The sequence below is a fragment of the Melozone crissalis genome, unplaced genomic scaffold, assembly GCF_028551555.1.
Source record: "Melozone crissalis strain CALT ecotype California unplaced genomic scaffold, PUWL_Pcris_2 ptg000045l_1, whole genome shotgun sequence".
Taxonomy (NCBI): domain Eukaryota; kingdom Metazoa; phylum Chordata; class Aves; order Passeriformes; family Passerellidae; genus Melozone; species Melozone crissalis.
Genome location: NW_026535823.1, coordinates 10,064,049 through 10,084,835, shown reverse-complemented (window position 1 = coordinate 10,084,835; position 20,787 = coordinate 10,064,049). Strand labels below are relative to the sequence as shown.

The 20,787-nt window shown below is 40.5% G+C and overlaps 1 protein-coding gene across 2 annotated transcripts; it reads left to right on the top strand.

Moving 5' to 3' along the window:
• The first annotated feature begins 1,173 nt into the window (after nt 1-1,173).
• UCHL5 (ubiquitin C-terminal hydrolase L5) lies at nt 1,174-17,698 on the top strand. 2 transcript variants are annotated; one of them, XM_054286233.1, is made up of 11 exons: nt 1,174-1,355; nt 2,676-2,739; nt 4,873-4,978; nt 12,122-12,247; nt 12,332-12,393; nt 12,471-12,601; nt 13,862-13,925; nt 14,974-15,076; nt 15,500-15,613; nt 15,786-15,884; nt 17,089-17,698. In XM_054286233.1, the coding sequence occupies exons 1-11, from the start codon at nt 1,274-1,276 to the stop codon at nt 17,131-17,133; spliced, it is 996 nt and encodes a 331-aa protein (XP_054142208.1). In that variant the 5' UTR covers nt 1,174-1,273; the 3' UTR covers nt 17,134-17,698. The 2 variants fall into 2 exon arrangements, with proteins under 2 accessions (XP_054142208.1, XP_054142209.1); XM_054286234.1 differs by lacking the exons at nt 1,174-1,355; nt 2,676-2,739 and adding an exon at nt 8,282-8,365 and having other exon boundaries at nt 4,919-4,978.
• Nucleotides 17,699-20,787: the final 3,089 nt, after the last annotated feature.

Below are 20,787 nucleotides of genomic sequence, written 5' to 3'. Positions count from 1 at the left end.
TGGAATTAAACTTTGAAACAGTCTGGTCTTTTATGACCAAAAAAGCATTAACATTTTAAAGAGAACTTCTCAAATTGCCTTTGAATACTTCAAAACCACATATACTTCAATCTACGAGAAACTGAATTCTGCTTCTCTGTCCTTTAAATTCTGTATAAGCATTAACCTGCAGACTATAAGGAATGTCTTCTGGTTAATTGAGCAGAGACCACGACCATCACACTGAGTTACATTGTTGTAACAAATCAGCCTTGTGCTACAGCTCTGACCACACAGTTCTCATACTTCAGGAAATAAGCACCTCCATGTCAGCCGGGATGCCCGGAGAACACCTCCCAAACCATGGATGGAGCGGTGGACAGCAGCACGGCAGACACCCCATTATAGGAACCACATACCAGCCCACGCCTTTCTACTGCAGAATTTGCAAGAGCCTGTGTGCTTTAAAAAACGTACTGACTGGGGGGCCAAGGCAGCTTAGCTGACGTAGGGCAGAATTAGGAGATCGAAGCACCTAAAGCGGATACCGGCGAGCTGCGATGGCAGCTGTCAGTCTCCATAAAGACGATAAACACGCGTGACGGGAGGACGCGTAAAGCCAGAGACCCGCCCGGGAACGCCCCGCGGGCCCCTCACGCCCCGGGGCCCTCCGGAGCTGCCCCCGCGGCCTCTCCGCATTGCCCCGCACCCCCGGGGCCGGCCCAGGGACCCCGCATCCCGCTCCCCTGCAGCCCGGGGAGCGCCACTTGCCTGCGAGGCCGCGGCCCGGGCGGGGCCGGGCGGTGCCGCAGCGCCGGGGGCCGCGGGGCGATGGGCCGGGGAGGCACCGGGGACACCGAGCGGCGGCCGGGCCGCTGCGGGCGCGCGGGGGGCGGGCAGGGCCGTCCCGCTCCGGCCGCCGGGGATCCGCGTCTCCCGCTCCAGCCCCGCCCGCCGCGCCCCGACAGCATCGCCGGGACCCGGATGGGGCCGCGCCCCCCGCGCGGTGCCCGGATGGAGCCATGCTCGGGGCCGGCCCCGCTCCCCGCCGCGCCGCCCGAGGGCCCCGCAGCCGCCGGCCGCCCCCGATGCGCCCCGGAGCGCGTCCCCGAGGCGCGGCGCGGCCCTCCCGCGGCCGGGGCGGTGCCGCCCGCGCCCGCAGCTGCCCCGGATCCAGTCCCGCTCGCCGCTTCCTGCGGCCGCCCCGCCTCTCCATGGCGGTGCCCGGCGCGGGTCCTGCCGGGAAGGGAGCGGCGCGGCTCGGCCTCGCAGCCTGAGCGGCGGCAGCGCCGCCATGTCCGGGGGCAGCAGCGCCGGCGAGTGGTGCCTCATGGAGAGCGACCCGGGCGTCTTCACGGAGCTCATCAAGGGCTTCGGTGAGCGTCGAGCGGGGCCGGGTAGGGGTGGGGGTTCCGCGGGGCTGTTCCCGCACCGCTGGGTGCGAGCCCGCTGTCCCTGCCGGGCAGTGAGGGCATGCGGGGCTCGGTTGCTGCAGGGCCGGGAAGGTGCTGGGACGCGCTGCCGGCGGCGAGCGCGGCTGCCGTGGTGTGCCCGGCCCGGCCCGGCCGCCTGCGGGCACCGCCGAGCCCGGCCCCAGCGCGGCCTGTGCGGCCCGGCCCTCGGGCCGGCACCTGCTGCTCTGCGGCGGGACGGCTCGGCAGGGACTGCCGCGGAGCCGCAGCGCCCTTGGGCTTGGAAAGGGCTGCTCAGATCATCGGGGCCAAGCTATGACCCAGCATCACCACCTTGTGAGCCAGACCCGGGCACTGAGTGCCGTGTCCAGTCTTTCCTTAAACACCTCCAGGGCAGTGACTCTATCACTTCCCTGGGCAGCCCATTCTAACGTCTCATCAGCCCTTTGAAAAAATTCCTCCGAATGTCCAAACTGAACTTCCCTGAGAAGGTGTTCGGGTTACAGAGCCCCAGGAGTGAGGACATTCAGAGAAAGAGCTGTGCCTAGGCTGAGCTGTGGGGCTTAGCTGTGGCTGGGTAGCCTGTAAGCGGCTGCCTGGCCTTCTAGAATGCTAAATTTTGTATTGAATTGCATTTAAAATCTTTGGTGAATATATGGTTATTACAGCAGCCAGGTTATTCTCAGCCAAAGAACCAAAATTATTTTATTCTGCATTTCATTAATTCATACTTTGTTGTGTCTTTTTCTCAGAAACAAAGTCCAGACATGCTTCTTTTACGTTTTTATTTAGCTAATAAATGAAACTTCCACATAGTAAATATTTGAACCTTTTGGGCTGTGTATTATGCAAATGTCTTGCTTGAACATACAGCATTTTTGGTCTACTACCATAGGTCTTTGTCTGAAGGCAGGTGTTTAAAGTTCTGCTTTGGGCTTGCTGATAGTGCCTTTATAAGCAGTGTTGTTTTCACTTAAGCAAAGGACATGAAGTGATCAGAGGTATTTAATCTCCTCTGCTTCTTCTTTAAATGCAACTCTCTTGTAAAGACAGTATCACCATACACAGGTTCATAAATTCTTGAAATAGTTTCTCTGCCTCTCTTGTGGGTTTTTTTAATCAAGGTCTGTTAAAGCCCATAGATAGGCTTTTCCATAGCCTGGATATACTAATTGTAAATATTACATAATGTCTTTGTGTTTTCTTTCATAAGTCTGTCTTTAATGGCAGCGTCCCTTTTAAAATGAGTTAGTTGAAGAAACCTGTATTTTTTCCTTATTTCAGGCTGTAGAGGAGCACAAGTTGAAGAAATATGGAGTTTGGAGCCAGAGAACTTTGAAAAATTGAAGTAAGGCATATGGTTTTTATTCACATTTGTCTGAAGTCCCTGAAAGAATGGGTACTAAACTCAGGTGTATTTTTGGTGGATCTGTTGTTTGGGGCATTTTGTGTTTGTATTTTTTCCTTCAGTTTCAACAGAAGTTGGGTAGGATTTTGATTTAATGGAATACCTGGCAGTTAAATTGCTTTTCATTAATGCTTTGGTACTTAATCTAGCTTAATCAGGTTTTGAAAGAAATGCTGATGGTAGCTAGAATGTGGAAGTAGATTTGTAATGATTTTTCCATTAGCTTGCCTTAGAGCTCCTAACAAATTCTTGGGTGAATTTCCTTGCATTATTCCTTGGGTTCCTTGCTTTATGTCCCTCTCTCCTCACATCCCATGATGTTGCCTCTGTTGTCTTAAATTATTTTCCAGTACTTAGATACCTTTGTAGCTCATTTTTCCTGCAGAACCACTTCCATGTGGATGTGAAGGCAAATAGATTTTTTATAACTGATAATGACTGGTGTCATGTGGAACAATTTTGCCCTCATTAAGCAACATTAATTCTTTTAATGTTTTGTCCATGTGTAAACATGCTGTTATCCATGTTTACATACAGGATTTTAAGAGGAAAATATAATTTAACCTGGACCATACTCTTGTATCTTGTGCAAATACCCCATACTTGTAGGATTAATCTTTCAAAAGATGCAGGAATTGGTACAGAGGATGTACTTCTAGAATTTTTGACTGAAGATGTTTCACCAGCAACACCTGAATGGCAGAAATGTTGCCTATTAATTGGTTTATTTGCTGCGTGCACCATCAGAGCATTTACCTGTTTGTTCATTAAGTGACAGCTTTGCATATCCTGCAGATGTTTTGTCTTTCTAGTCCTGGGGGATGGCCAGCTTCCATCCTCCCTTCCCATTTACACCTGCAATATTTTACACAATGTATGAACACTGGGAGTGAAAGGATATAGAAGCATCTTTGTTTTCTAAACAGCAGCTCTGTAGGCACACAGTGTGTGGTGATTGTGAGTGGGCTGGCCCAGCCTCATCCCCAGTGGGTGCAGCTGTGAGCAGCAGGTGAGCAGCACTGACAGCAATGAGCCATGGAGTGCCCAGGGGCACTGAGCAGCCACCAAAGGGCACAGAGGGCACACAGGGCAGGGCACCAACAGGAGGGGATAAAAGGCTGGGCTGGAGAACAAGAAGGGCAGAGGCTTGAAGCCTTCTGAAGTAACATGGTGTTACTCTGTGGGCTGAAGCTTTCTGAAATTCTGTGATGATACCCTGTGTAGTGTGGCTGTCTCAAGTGTGACATGTGCTGAAGGGAGAATTCCACTGAGAGACTTTGAAAAAATGCATCTCAGATTTCTGGTCAGAGCTTAGGAAAAGTTTCTTGTGCACTACAGGTGTATGTTTGTCTTTTGTAGCAAAACCATTTCTGGCCTCTTTTTGGTGATGACCTCAGATTTAAGTTGATGAATAAGTTTTTTTCTTACTGTAACTGAAGATTTTAAGACCTGTTTTCTTTAGTATTTCCAGAACACAAAAATTTATCAATAAATACAGTGCAAAGTGTAGTAAAAGCTGTTTACTATTCAGGACATGTAGTCTGAAAGGCAAGACACATTTTTACTAGAAGAGAAAACTGGGTTTCTCTTACTTGTGGTGGGCTAACTCAGAGCATGAAGTTTTGGAAGAGCTCCTCTTGGGCCATTTCATCTGTGTCTATAAGGATTACCAAAATGTTTGTTCCTGTCCTTGTGTATGACTGACAAATGCTTTGATAGCTGTTTGTCACTAACCAATTCACATGAGAGTTCTGCAACTATAAAAGTTGCAGTAACCAGGAAAACTGGTCCTCACTTTTGAAAATTAGTGGCTAATTGCTAATTCAGATTGGGATTTTTTTGTTTGTTTGTTTGTTTGGGTTTTTGTTTGTTTGTTTAGCATTTACAGAAAGAAACCTGAATTGTCTTTTGTCTAATTAAAAGAGCACATCTGAAAATTACAGTGCAAGTTCCCGGTATTTAGAAAGAATTAACAGAATTACCATACCAGCATGCAGCTGAACTACAGTACAGATAATTTTAATATTTTTCATCAGAATGGGTGACCTTTTTACTATAAATTTTGTTTTTCAGGCCAGTACATGGGCTGATTTTTCTCTTCAAGTGGCAGCCCGGAGAGGAGCCAGCGGGTTCTGTTGTCCAGGATTCCAGACTGGATACAATATTTTTTGCTAAGCAGGTATGAGAAATTCAGTAATTGTTTTAGCTATATAATGAAACATAGCTTTTAATACAAAAAAAACCAAAAAAAACCCCCACAAAACCCCAAAAAAAGAGCTGTTGTTTGGTTAATATGTACACAGAAATCAACATTTTGCAAGGTTAAGTAGTTTCAACAAATTCTGAGAGTAGGAGCTGTGTATTGACAAAGCAAATCAGTTTAATCTGTCAAGTCTGACAAAAATTGCAGCTATGGAAGGGTAAAGCTCTTATTTATTTGTCAGCCCTCACCCATAAAGTAACTCAGTCTTCTGTGCAGTAGAAGTGTCTTGTGGTAAATGTTCTCAGCAGGATGAGCAAATTACTTCTTTTGAAACCACTTTCAACAACTCATTAGAACAAATTTATTTTGATCCTGTTTTTATTTCTTACTTTTCTTAAATGCTCTGAAGCTTGAGCAGTAGATGTAGGATAATGTTTTCCTTTAAGGGTTTGCAGACCATTTTGGTATGCAAGTTTTAAGTATTCAAATCAGAAATGTGAATTTAAATTAGAAATCACTGGGAAATTGGTTTAGCTGATGTAGTCCATTGTGTTTTACTAAATGCAGAGTAGTACTGAAATTTTGTCTTGGAGTTAACAGACTGCTGTGCGTGCTTTTTGCAAGAAAGAAAAGCAAGAGAAAGTGATCAGAATGAAAGTAGGAGTATTTAATATGGGTATTTATTACAAAACATTGTCATCAAAGGGCAAATTATTAGGATTTCTGTGAAGACTTACATGGTATAGTTGTTGGGGTGTTGAGGGTGCGGGTTTTGGGGGGGCTTTTTTTCATTGGGTTTTTTCTTATTTCCCACCACAAATGCAAATTTTGAATGTAAATTTCAAGATATGAAAAAATGTATTCACACTTCCAGGTAAAAGTATAGAAGTATGGAACACAATGCAAATAGTCATCCTGGCCACTCTGTACCTGCACTTCTGTTTCATTCCTTTTATAATCATGCTGTTGTGGATCAGCTTTTTCAATGCTGCTTCTCTTCATTCTTCCCCTGCTGTAGCTCTTGAGTCCTGCCAAGCCCTGCCCGGCATTTTTATGATGCAGTGATCAGTAGTAGTTTACTAACTGTAGTTTGGTAGCTCTCATAGACCCTGGTTTAGGTTGTGATTTCTGTCTAACCAAACATACTGTTAGTAGCCATGGGCTGTAACCAAAGAACAGCCATGAGGCAAAGAACTTAAAGTCCTTGATGTAGCTTTCAAAAGGTAGTGCCATGGTGGGAGGAAGTTACTCTGATTGGAATCTAGAGAGGGGTTTTTTTGAAGGATGTTGGGTTTTTATTTTAAATGAAAGGTGAATTTTCCCTCACTCAAGGGGTTTCATCTTGTTTCTTGTGAGTAGCTGAGGTTGTCCTAGAATTGCTGTTCTTGTGAATGCTGAACAGTTTCTAAGCATTTGTCTGCTTGCTCCACTTCTTTTGCCTTTTCCACCCCCTTCCTTTTTTGAAGCTTGACACTGTGTTTAAATGCAATAGCTAAGAGGAGCTTTCTTGAGCTTTAAGATGAGATTGTAGAATGTACATCACAAAATATGGAAGATGTTAGATTTGATAACAAGCCCCACAAAATTAAAGGCTAACAGTGAAAAGTTTTCTTTATTTTATAGTTTTCTTTGAAACACTCATATTTTAATGTATTCTTAAGCTGAAACCTCCTTTTTAATTGTCCCTTTCCTTTACCTGCTGCCTTTAAAGAGAGTGTGCTGGAGTGACTCTTAGTTTTAGCATGGAAAGCAATTTCTAGAAATGTTGACTCTTAGAATGGTACTGCCTGGTTATGCCACTTGATGGCGTGGAATAGATGTTTCAAAAGTCATTTGCATCAAGTTTAGAATTAGAATGTTTTTCCTTTTTTATTGTTATCTGTCAGTCAAGTGCAGTGGCTTTGCAAAATAAAACATTCCTTAAAGACATCTATATGCTTGTGTTTCATTTCAGTTCGGTTTTGCCTGCACTGAGCTATTGTGACTGAACAACTAGAAATAGATGCAGAGAAATTATTATTAAAAGTAACAGAAAGAAACTGCTTTGGATATTTTGGAGGAATCTGTTTAATACCAGTTTAGCTCTGGTGACTTTCACACTGAAGAAAGTTAGCCTGGGTTAGGGATCCAACTTGACAAGCAATGTTTTGAGGATTTAGTGTTTTCTTGAGCATGTCAGATCTTATAATTTGCTGCTGCTGAGAGCAGGGTGCAGTGAAACACTGTGAGCCAGTGAAGCTCACCCCAGCAGTTCTCTGTGCATGGTATCTGGGCTGGTCTCTGCTGTACTGTGAGATGTGTCTGTTCAGCAAGTCAGGACAAAACTGGTAAGTGAGAGAACAGGGGGTTCTTTATGGTAGTGCTGAAGTTACTGCACTTTTCAAACCACAGTCTGGATCCTTCTGACTCACCCAGGAGCACAAAGCAAGATGAGCATTAGTATTGAATATTTGTGTTGTGACAGAGCAAGTCCTCCCAGCCATCATGCAGCTGGGTTCATGTGTCTTTTTTATTTCCTCTTTATGTTTTAAGCTAAATTTTGTGCGTGCTTTGAGGGTCTTGCCAGAAGACCTTTTTCTTCATTACAAAAGGGATGATGTAAAATTACACTATGTTCATTTGTAGGCTGGGATCCTAGAACAAATAGATTGGTTTGGGCAATTTTTATGACATTTAAGGTTATTGATCTGTAGATCTGTATCTTCAAAACTGTCATGACACTGGAGCCTGAAAAATCTCCACAAGTCTTTGCCTCTCTTTTCTCACACATTTTCTTCTTTTAAATGTTCCCATCTGAAGACATTTAGTACAATTGGTTTTACTGCAGACATGTTTTCACGTGTCTTCCTGAATCCTGTGTGAGCAAGACAAGGTTACTCTTAATATACAACAAGAGTTGAGTAGAGGAGATAAATTTTGTTTCTGTTCATAACTTTATTATGTGTTCAATTTTAAAAATTGCTTTATTATGAGGAACTTTATTTAGAGGTAAAAGGCTACAGCTCTCAAACTGTCTAGTAAAACATCTTTAAAATTGCACTAGGAAACACAATTTTGGTAAGAAGCTTGTGCATGCTCCCATTTTCCTCATTTCCACTTCCATAGTGATGTTGTAGTTGAATTCCAAATGACAACTAGATCTTGTTTCAAGTTATATCACGCCTGTGTTGGGGGGTTGAATTTTGAAGTCTGTCTTGTATGCATGCATATTAAAGGGGTGTTTTTAATGGTCACTTTTATGTGCACTCATGTTAAATTTGGCCTCCCTGTTATGCCTAGGTATGGTTTGGTCCTCTGGTTGAGGCCAGAGAACTCTGGATGATCTTACATTCCCTTTGAGCTAGGATACATAGGCACCATGAGGTGAGTTAAGGATACAGTTTCAGCCTTAACTCAGAATTTCCTGATTTCTGTGTTGCTTCAGTGGGCCCTTGCTGTTGTTTTCACACACAATGGATACATGATTACAGCTGCTCAATATATTCAGGTCCTTGCCACACTCTTTGGAGGAGCTGCATTCTCTGCTGAGCACTGCAGAAGTGTCTCTGGACAAAAAAGAATGCCATTGTTGCAGATCTGAAACTACTTCTGAGTTTAATAAATTCTTCAGCTTTTAGTATGGAACTGTTGGCATCCTGCCTTTCCTAGGTGCCATGTATTTATTTTATTTTGCATTGTCATGACAGAACATTAACTGCATTAATTGGGAATACCTTCAGAAGGAGTGTCTTATAAATGATACTGTTAATAACAAACCATTGTTCTCTAGTTATGTTTATGGCACTAATGGAAGTATATGTATTTTTTTATATTTCCAGTACTTGATTGATTTCAAACTCAAATGACCTTTTCAGATTTGGTAACATTAAGATAGACCTGTGTTAAAGCTAAGTTTGGGATAACAGATAACTTACAAGAAGTACAACTTTAAGACATGAAACAAATCAGAAAGAGATTTTCAGCTATTATTCAGTAACTGAATATAGCTGTAGAAAGATTATATCTTTACTCCAACAAAATTTAAATAGAAAAATTATATTGGGTTTCTAAACGAGAATAAATGGTGGAACTTCCTGCTAAGGCTGAATTTTTCATGTTGAGCTCTGTAAAACTCAACTGTTCTGTAATGTTGGAATGTTCTGTAAGTGAATTTGCTGGTTATACTACCAATTGCAGCCCAGGCTTGTCCACAGCTTTTTTGAAAAGCAAAATACATAATCCATCAGGTAGAAGATGTGAGTCAAGAATTTAAAGTGCTTCTGCCTGAAGTTGATCCAGAAGGTCAGATGTGATCCCTAGAGAAAGGTGCATGGTTAGGAAGTCATGCATCTTACTTAGAGAGTAGCCTCATCAAGTGGTTGCTTGGTTTAAGCTGAACTTCACCTGGGGATAGGTCAATCTTGTCTTGATACATTTCTGTGTATGTATGTTACTGTTTTCTTGCAAGTATTGTGAAACACCCCTTGAACTTTTGCCTACACAATCTTTTAACTCTGAGCGTCTGCTTTAAGTTGGAGTCTTGAGTATTGATCAATCTAATACCTCACCAAGGCTTCCTGGACAGAAATATCCAGGCAAATGTTGGTATTTCTGGACAAAAATAGAAAATCCTTTTAATCCTCAAGTCCAAATAAAAATCTTTTGGGAACAACCTGAATCTATTATCATGTTAGCTAAAAGCAAAGAATGTTTTCTGTTATGCTGAGGCACCCTAAGTAAGAGACACACTGGGAGTGAGAGATGGGTATCCTGAAGGGCTCTCCAGGTTGTGTGGAGCAGTGCTGGACTGGCTGTGTGCACGGATGGCACTGTGTCTGTGTGACAAATCCCAAACTTGCCTGCATTTGGTCCTGCAGTCACATCCTCACTGTGCACCCCTCACCCTGCCTTTGAGCCACCACTAGCTAGAGATTCCCTTGTTCCATCTTGGTGTTCCCCTGTGTCATTGACACCCAGGGACACACTGGATTTTTATGCACATCACGTGCATTTCCTTCTATTCCTCTGCTACAGGACTGTTGTTGCTGCCTTTTCCTTAACTCCTGCCTCTCACTTGACTGAAGTGCTAGATTCTATTTCTATAATGTGTTTTCATTTCAATAGCTGGAGGCTATTCCCGTCAGATCCACATCTTCTGCAGTGTTTTCTAGCAGACTTTGTTTAGCTTGGTCCTTTACACTTCATCAGACTTGTTTCACAATGTAGTTGGAATACAAAACATGCTTGAAGGCCAATATTTGATGAGCCCATTAATTCCTTGCAAAGTCTACTTTTTCCTCTGACTTTATTTTCTGTTTCAAGCTGTTGTATCCTGCTATACAAAATCTCAGTAAATTTCCTTTCCTTGTTTTGAAGCCATTATTGAGTTGTTTGGAAAGAGCAACTGGTTGTTCCATTTTAATTTTTCAGCAAAGTTAGTTGCCATTCAGTCCTGTCTCTCCTATAATGGCCTGTATTAACTGTCATTTGCAAATACAATTTGCTGTAGTGACCCTGCCTCCATTGTACAGCTCAGGTGATGTGCCTTCTGCTTCTCTGTCAGCCTAATTGCACTGCATCAGCTTCAGCCACTCTGATCCACTTGAGATTTCCCTGCTTTCATCCCAGCACTACCTTACCACTGTCTCTGCCAACGTTCTTTAGCTGTATCTCAGAGTCTTTAGTTCTTTTTCCTAAGTTACTGTCATTCAAAGTGTGCCATTCTGCTGCTCTGGGAGTTGGAGTTTTTCTGCTGCTGGTTCTTCATTTCAGTGCCCTTGATGGATTTTCCTTGTATGTCCCTTATTTTGCACCTGTGTATTCTAGCCCTTAGCTGGTGTACCTGCACTTGGTTTAATTTCAGTTTTGGCTGCTGTAATCAGTTCTGTATGTGTAGCTGACTCCCTTGATTACTGTTTAAGTCAACTAGATTGTATTTTTCTTAAATTAAGATGTTTGATTATTTATCATCTGTGTATATACATAACCTGAACTGAGAACACCCTAAAGTATAGAAAATAAATTTATGATATGGTTTTAGTATTAACATAGTAGGTTTTCCTTTGTTAGGACTGGCCTCAATTGTGAAACAGGTTGCTAGGGTTTTCTCTTTTTTTTTTTTCCCTCCTTTCTTGTTGGAAGTGGTTTCACATTCATGGCCCTGAACTAATTTTCATATTTTTATACAAAAGTCACATCGTCTCTCAAAGTTTTAAGTAGCATTTTCAATTGCAAAATAGTCTCAAAGACTAATGATGCATTACTCATTCCTAAGCTATAGCTCTCTGAGAAAAAACTGCTAATATAAAGTCTTGTATTATGCCCTCATACCATTTGATAACAGAGCATTTAGTTAAATCTCAGATTAAATAATCCTTGCAGCTTCTTTCTTTTAATATGGTGTTTTACTTTGGTTATTGGTGAACAACATAAAGATATGGCTTTTATACAAAGAGGGTCGTTTATATTTTCTCCAAGTGGAATATTTAACACTGAAATGTCAAACTAGTAACTTTAACTTGAAAAGGAGAGCTGTATTGGGCAAGTATGTTATTCAGCTAACCATCATTTAAACAATATATACATCCTGGAATGCTTTTATTAGTTTATCCCTAGAACACTTGACTTTTTTTGTCCAATAAAAACTTTTAATAACAATTTTCAGTTCCATAATGTGTGTTATTGCTTCAAATTAAATTTTTTGACCTCTTACTTACTCTTAGCAGGAGATCTGATTATTTGAAGGACTTTTCTTGGGAGAGTTGGCTTTTTGTTAAGAACATAGATAACGCAATTTGGGCAACTTGCTTTGAATATTACTGTGTGCTTCTCCACAGGGATCCAAGGGTTTATGTCTTTCATTATTGACTTTAGAGAGATGGTGAGGCAGTGGAATGGCAGTTTCTGAGGACAGCTGTGAAAGATGAGTTTTATCAGTGAATTGTTTATGACAGCATGCAGAGCTGATTTTATCATAGCAGGGGCTTTTCTGTAGCTACCCAGGCAGCAAATCCAGTCTGTGTTAGGGTGCAGCTCATATGTGAATCAGCATAAGGGTGTGTGCAACAAAAGCAAACACAGTTTGGAGTGAACTTTTATCACCAGTGCTGACCAAATTCTTTCTTCAATGCTTTTTTCTAGGTCATAAATAATGCCTGTGCAACTCAAGCCATAGTAAGTGTGCTGTTAAACTGTGCTCATCAAGACATTCACCTAGGAGAGACCTTGTCAGAATTTAAAGAATTTTCCCAAAGCTTTGATGCTGCAGTGAGTGACCAGTGTTTTGTGCATTTTGAGTGTCACAGTGTTACAGCTCTAGTGGTTTACAGGTGTTTTGTTACTTCCTTTCAGATGAAAGGTTTGGCACTGAGCAACTCAGAAGTGATTCGGCAAGTTCACAACAGTTTTGCCAGGTAACATATGTTTTAAATCTGGCCAAAATTTGAACAAATCCTTTTTAATCTCAGGGGTTTTTAAATTTTCTTTGCAGACAACAGATGTTTGAGTTTGATGCAAAGTCTTCAGCAAAGGAAGAAGATGCCTTTCACTTTGTAAGCTATGTTCCTGTTAATGGGAGGCTATATGAGCTAGATGGCTTAAGGGAAGGACCAATTGATTTAGGTAATTTTACATTTTTGCTGAACATCCTTTATTTTAACAGTGGCTTTTTGCAATAAATTGGTCATATGTTATAGGTTCAGAGCAAATTATTTATTAAAATAATACCTTGAAAGTTTTCTGAATGTGCTGTAAGCTTGTACTTCCTTGCAGTCGTTTGTATTGTTTTAATTTTGTTGGTCTGAAAATACAATTTCCTCCCTGCTTCCTCCATGTCTCTGATGCTCTCTCTCTTTTCATTTAGTAATCAAATGATCAGGTCCTGCAATCCCTTCCAAAACCTTGATAGTTTTGTTGCAAGACAGAAGCTTACGTAAAAGGAGCATATTTACACCTGACTCCAGACACTTTTTTTTCCTTTATGTGGCTTGTGTTTACACACTGCTTCTGTTTTGTAATCTTTCTTGAGATATGTCTGCCCTGTTGAGTCTTGAAAAGCTCTGCACTGCCTATCAAGTGTCTGTACTTTAGAGTCTGATACATGGTCAAGAACATGTTCCACACTCCATTCCCAGTGTTTTCCCAAATTTGTTGACAGTTTCATTTATGTTTAGGCTGAGCAACAGCTTGCTGCTTAATCTTGTCTTTAGTCTGTCCAGAGAGACTGTACAGTCCTCGGACCGAACATTAACATCATTTGTGTGGTCACAAGATTGAATCTCTAAATTTACTTTAAGGTCTTGAAATTGCAAAAGAGGCATTTTCAACTTAGGAAATTACCTCTGGGTATCTTGTCATATAACTTGAAATCAAATTCTCTATCGTATATCCTTTTATGGTTTTTCTTTCTGCCTGACCTTGTAACATTATATTGCGTCCACATAGACAAAATCAAGAGTTTAACATTAAATAGCTGTACCTGTCCACAGTGTTTTCCTTTGCTGTCTACTTCAATGTTCTCAGACCAACTAATTCCCCTTGTGTCATAAAAATACTATGTAACATACTTTCCCCCACCCCATTATTACTTGTTATCAGCAAAACAAATGTTAGCTGCTTATGCCCTTAAAATTTAGCTTTGTTCCATTGCTTTGGTCACTGCATTATCTAATTATTACTATTAATAAAACATCTTCCACCTCCTGAAAACTCAACTAAGTAATTTCAGACTGCAGTAGCTAAGGAAAAACATGTTACATACTCTGAAGTTGCTGCAGAAGCCTGAATGATATGAGTCAACTCTGAAATAAATTTTGCCATGATACTGACTTTTTTCCTTTGTTAAATTTTGCAAAGATGATGAGTTTTTCCTGTTTCCCCCAGGTGCATGCCATCAGGATGACTGGATAAGTGCAGTGCGGCCCGTCATAGAGAAGCGCATACAAAAGTAAATGGTCGTGATGCCTTTAAATATAGCACCTTCCCTATGCTTGGAAGTTCCTTTGTCTTAAATTCCTGAGTTAAAGGATTGCTGCTGAATTTCTAAGCAATGGCACTTAGGCATCATTTCTTTATGCATGTCACTGTGTGACTTGAGAACCTGTTGCCCAACATGAGGCAGATGTGATGACAGATAAATCTCAAATACACTGTGCTGCTGCATAATTAATCCAAGTAGGTGTCTGTAGTGAAGAGAGATCCTAGGAGTGCTCTGGAAAAGAAGATTGTTATCTGTAACACAGCTGTGCATCTTTGTGAGTGGAAGCTGAGTGACATGACCATGAATAACATTTGCCTATGCACTTCAAATTATTAGACAGTCATTCTGTCCATACAGCTGGTATATAGAGATCTGAAGTTTTTCTTAGGAATGGCTTGTCTTAGAAATTTAAGCTAGAAAAACATACAGTGAAAATTTGCTACTTCTTAACTCTGTTTCCAAACTGCAGTTGCAAATTTGTTAGAAATAAAGTTCATTTTATGCCATTTTTAGAAAACAGTTCTAAGTTTTTGCTTAAGACTTTTTTTTTTAATAAGCAAAATAGGACTAGCAAGTTGGTCTTGGAGAACTTAACCTCCAAAAGGCCTGCTAGTCTAATTGTTGAATGCACTTCTCACACTGTGTGGAGAAGTCTCCAATATTTTCTAACATGTAATAGTAATGACAAAGTAAAAACTATTGTGTGAAGCATCTTCTGTAAGTTCTGTTGTCATGTTTTCTTTTTTGGACAGTTTATGTATTTGTTTTGTGACCACAGACAGGAATAGTCAATTTTTGTGAGAGAAGGTAATTAGGAGTTACATATTGGATGGAGTTAATTTGTGGTCGGATTTTATTTTGTAACAAGATTGGATCTGTAGCACAACTTAATTTAATAAACCCATATAAAATTTTGTTTCCATGAAATGCAATCAAGGCTTTTGAGTTGTCATGTTGGTACCTAATTTTGAAAGCAGGTTGTCTTTGTTGTTTTGTTTTTCTGTTCCTCATTTAGATACAGTGAAGGTGAGATAAGGTTTAACCTGATGGCTATTGTGTCTGACAGGAAGATGATATATGAGCAGAGGATTGCAGAGCTACAGCAGCAACTGGCAGAGGTAGGCCATGGAATTTCAAGTGCTTAAGTATTTCCCTGATAGTTCTCTGTGCTGGCTTTACTGTTCACTTCCCTTCCTTGCTCCCAATGGAGCAGCAGCACAAAAAGCAGGGAGTGATTGCTGGAGATGTGTCCAGCACAGTGTGGATGCACTCAGTGCTGCAGCTCTGAGCTGAGCACTCAGCACAGTGCTGACCGTGTCATTTTGACTTTCTGCCTTGACTCATTTGCTGTGGAGCTGGAACTGTTTTTTTCCCAGTACCTGCTTGTAACTAACTGCACAAATTCCTGCTATGTACCTATAATGGTAAACAAAACTGCATCTTTCTGTGATAGAAATACCCTTGAGACAAAACTTGCTTTTAAAAAAGTAAAATTTAAAAATGGAGTAACATCATCAATTTAAATTTTTGTTTTGTGGAAGGAGGAGCCTATGGATACAGATCAAAGTAGTAATATGTTAAGTTCTATACAATCAGAAGTTGCAAAATACCAGATGTTAATTGAAGAAGAGAACCAAAAATTAAAAAGATATAAGGTATGTAGTCTTTGCTTTTCTGATGAAATTACTGGAACAGTTGTAAGATCAAGTCAGCTTTTATATATATATATATGTGGGAGCTTTGCAATTAATGTGAAGGAACTGGATGGGGACTAGAAAATAGTTCAGCTATATAATAATTCTGTTCATGCTTTTAATTTACTTTTAGATTGAAAATATTAGAAGAAAACATAACTACCTGCCTTTCATCATGGAATTGTTAAAGACTCTAGCAGAGCACCAGCAATTAATACCCTTAGTAGAAAAAGTGAGTATTTCCTAGCTGACAGTATATTACTATAATTCTTCATATCTTCTCTTTTAAATAAAAGAGCCCATGTCATTTATTCTTCCAACTTCTTTGGCCAGGGATGGCTCCCTGCACTCCTGTGGCAGCCATGGCACATGGCTGGGAATTTGGTCCCTCCCTTTTCCCTGCTCCTGTGCTCATTTACTGCCTTGGGCTTCCCCTTTCTAAGGTAGCTGGCCATTAACATTGATTTACTGCTAAGGTTTGTATTAAAACTTTCGTAAATAAGCATGTCTGCCACTTTGGCAAGGTTATGAAACTGGTCGGGCACTTGAACTGTAGTCAGCTCTGTGCTAGTGTGCACTTATGCTTGAGTGCCACAGGCAGGATCCCTGATTTTATACTCACTGAAAGGCTCTCTGAATTACTATAATGAAAAAAGAGCTGTGTGTTATTTAATGAGTACATTCTTTAGCTGAATTTATTTAGGAAAGTACATTTGCAGGCTTGTAGTTTTTAAGAGAGTAACTTGTGGAGTTTTAATCCAGTTTCATGTTAACAGAAGCCATTGATAATGCCCATCAAGCTGCTTTCACAAGTAAATTACCAGTGAATTAGTGGTAACAGATCTTAATTCTAAATCACTGAATTAGATGCTGTTCTGTTCACTTCAATAAGTGGTAACAAGCAGCAGCCTGATTCAGAATTAACTAATGTTCTGACAGAAAGCTGTTGGCCAGTATTGCTTCTGAGTTGTCCTCTCTTCTTGCCCAATGTGTTTCTTAAGTAAATTCATAAGGAAGAAAGTTCCAGTTCCTTACCTGTTTGAACTATTTATGATTGATATGAGAATCTGTCTGCAAATATTTTGACAGGAGCTTTTGTGGGGGTTTTTCCCACTTATTTGAAAGATCTATACCACTAAGATCTTGGTGTGTTTCAGAGTTCAATTTTGATCATCTGTATGTCTGAGTGTGGTGTTTTCTTGTGACATAAAATGTTTCCATTAGGAAGAGTTTTTTCTATGTTAAATGGAATTGTATAGAGGTATGAAAAATGAAAGTTTAAATTATGTTTTTAAAATAGTGCTTTTCCCTTAGAGAAGTTACCTAATCTCTGTTTCTTTTGCATAATTTATTTAAACCTGTATGTGTAGTCATTCAAAGATCCAGAATGACCTTCATCTTGTCAAAGCTTGACATCATCTCCCCTTGTTTTCTAGGCAAAAGAAAAACAGAATGCCAAGAAAGCTCAGGAGGCCAAATGAAGATGACTTTGCAAAACACATACAGTTACTTGCTTCTGATACTATTTTCATGACAACAAATAAAACTTTTCATAAACTTCAATTTTTGTCCAGTGCACGTTTGCCAGTTGTAATGGTTTGTCCTGTACTGTTTGCATGGGTCTGACTCTTCCTTCCCCTGCATCCTGTGCATGTAGTACTGCTGAGCAATGTTTAGGTTCTCCTGGTCACATCCAGTATTTAACAGTCTGTCTGAAAGCTTGGGAAGTGGACCCAGAAATGTGCAAGGAAAATGTCCCCATTTTGTCCCACTGGAACATGATAATGATACAAATGCCAGAGGTTTAAGTATAAGCATGAGCTTTCTTTGCTCATCCCTACTAACAGTTACAATCCTGCCAGTTGTTCGGTGACGTAGCCTCTGTCTTTGTTTTGTTTTTATGAAGTATGTGTCTAATTTTTTTACAAAATGGAAAAGTATTAATTTAGCTGTAGAAACATTTGCAAAGACCAATGTATAATCTCAAAAGAACTGCATTGCTTTGGTAGAAAAGATAATAAATATTCCCATTTTTATTTTGGCAAACTTTTTTCTGTGGTATTTTATTATGGGACAAGATGATTAGGATATGGAGGTCATCAGCCTTGTGACTTGAGTACATGCATTCTAAATTCAAGGTGGAAAGAAGGCACACTATTGTTTTGGGGAGTTAATATTCCTGGATGTAAGGTTTCCTCTTCTGGAGTATGTTCAATGTAAGTCTTTAAAGCACTGTTTTATTTTTTTACTTTGAGAAGTAATATAAGGAAAAAGGTGATGGAAGATTATTGTTGATGACAATGTTGCTGTGTCCCACAGACCAAAGGAATTACCTGGGGAATGGGGTTCACTGGGCATCCTGCAGGCAGCATGTGAGCTGTGAACAGGTTGTTTTGGTATGGATAGTAACATTGCAACAATATACACTGCTTGAATCACTGTCAGTGTATGTGTGTTTGTTTAGAAACTTGCAGTTTCTTCCTAAAAGACTTGAATAAGAAAGGAAAAAGATTCAAAATATTCTGTTACCTGTGGTTCTTTGTATGTATTGCATATATATTTATATAAACAGGATAAAATTTTGGCTGAAGAAGTAAAACAGTGTGCTCTTCACTGTTGGAAGGATCTCAAGTCATTGCCATGGCTGGAAATGTAAGCTTGGTTTTAGAAAAACCTGAGATCCTTATCTGTGGATATCAATTTTGTACAAAATTCATCAGGTTAATGAGAACATAAACCCTTGTGAGAGTTTCTTACTTTAGTAATTCACTGCAGCCTTATTGTCCAAGGACATGGAAAGACTCTTACAGAGGAAGAGATATGTCTCTCCTTTCAAAATTACACTTGAAACTCCATTTCAACCTGTTGAAAATATTGTCTGTCTTTTTAAGTGGTAGCCTGATGACTCCTGCTGTACCCTGTCATCCTTGAAGAATTTTGCAATTGGATATTAGATGTCAACTTAAATTTGTACTTGAAGTAATTTCATTCTCTCTTACTGCTGCACTTGGGCACAAAAGAAAAAGGAATTTTGCTGAAGCAGATGATTATTTTTGCAATTATCAACAAATTTTAGTAGTAATTGTTTAAGAAATTAGGAAACATATTGCAAGCAATCTTTCTGGATTTGTCAACAGACAAAAAAAAAGGATGGATGTCAAGATGAAATTTTAACAAATTTGTTACTCTGTGTAGTGAAAAATGCTTAGTTTTTTAAAAAGGCTGTTTAATGCAGAAGTAGAACATTTCAAAACTAGTGCTTTCTGTTGCATTATGAATCTTTTTCTGATCAAACTTGTGGCAAATTTTTTACTTTTTTTGCAAAATTCATAGAACCATTTTTTCAAAATGTGAGTCTTGGCTTTAAAGGCTGTTATTTGTGTATTAGGATAGGGTCACGTGAATGCAGAGCTGGATAGGAAGCTGATCCTGGCTAGGCTGGGATACTGTTCATTTTCTCCTTGGTAGCTGGTGCAGTGCTGTGTTTTGGATGGAGAGAAAAGTGTTGGTAACACACTGATGTTTTCAGTGGTTGCTAAGCCTCCCTCAGGGTCACAGTCTCCTCTCAAGCATCCCCCTCCTCTGGCATGGGGCTCCTCCATGGCCTGTGGGTGGAATGCTGCATCCCTGTGGACCTCCATGGGCTGCAGGGGCCCAGCTGCCTCACCATGGTCTTCTCCACAGGCTGCAAAGCAATCTCAGTTCCAGCTCCTGGAACGCCTCCTGCCTCTCCTTTTTCACTGCCCCTTGATGTCTGCTGTTCCTCTCACATATTTTCACCTTGCTTTTCTCTGGCCATGATTACAACTGCACAACTTGCTTTTCTTTACTCTCAAATCTGCTATCACAGAGGCATCACCAACATTTTGAACTGGCCTAGCCTTGGCCAGCATCATCTCTATCTTTGGAGCCACCAGGGATTGGTTTTGCCAGACATGGAGGAAGCTTCCAGCAGCTTCTCACAGAAGCCACCCCTATAGCCCCCCATGCTACCAAAACCTAGGCCATGCAAACCCAGTACCACTGGTTTCAGCCTCTGCCTCCCAAACCTTGTGAGTTTTAGCAGCTACACCTGAGAGATCAATGAATGACCCTGTTTGCCCTCAACTGCTTTTCAGTGTTTGACTCATCAATGTAGGGCAGAAACAGTTTTATCTTGTCTATTAATTATGCACATAAGTGCATACATGCCCATGTGCTTCCTGTGGAAGAAGTCCAAGGAGAAGGTGGGGTTAGTGTATGAAAATACAGGACACTCCTTTTCTTGTCTTTTTGCTTTTCCTAGAGCACTATGTTAATGGAAACAATGATAAGAAAAACAGCTGCCTGGGAGAGTCTGTAATAATCTGCAACATAAACAACCTTCTGATATCGAATTGCTGAAGTCAAAGTACATTCAAGTTGCAATGACTAAGGACTTCAGAAGGAAGGTAAGTTATTTTATGGCTCATATTTTTCATGCAGGTAACACAAGTCTGCCTAGCAAAGCCACAGAAACACTGGGGAGAAACAGACTGGAGCTATGTGGCCCTATGTACAAGAACAAGAAGTTTCCCTAACAGCAGAAAGTGTGCTTCTTAAAATAGCTGGCATTTGTTGACAGGCTGGGACTTCTGCGTTCCATGTGCCTCAATGAGCGCATAAAAAGAATCGATTCATCTCTGAGAAATTGATGACACTTGCTAAAAATAAATGAGTTTAATATCTCCAAAATGTATACACAATGTAAGCTCTATCTGTGCTCACAGGATGTTCTGATCTTTTCAGTGATTTTTTCTTTAGTAATTCTATCAGTAGCTTATGTAGAAAAACAACATCAAAAATAGCTAACTCACCAAACCACAAATACTATCTCTTTCTGGTAATAAGAGCCAATTCCAGGATTACTAACTTTCACTCAACTTACACATTTCCTTCAGTGATTTTCCTTTTTCTTCTTCTGTAAATGCTGCTTCTTTCACCTGCTAGACTCAAAGAAGAGTAGGGAACATCATTATGACATGTCAGATTATAAAAGCCTTCAAGAAAGCTTGAAAAAATCTTTTATAAACAATAAAAAGATAGCAACTTCTTTTAAGCCTTACCAGTCCCTCATTTTCTCCCAGTTTTATAGTACATGAGTAAACCTGCCAGAA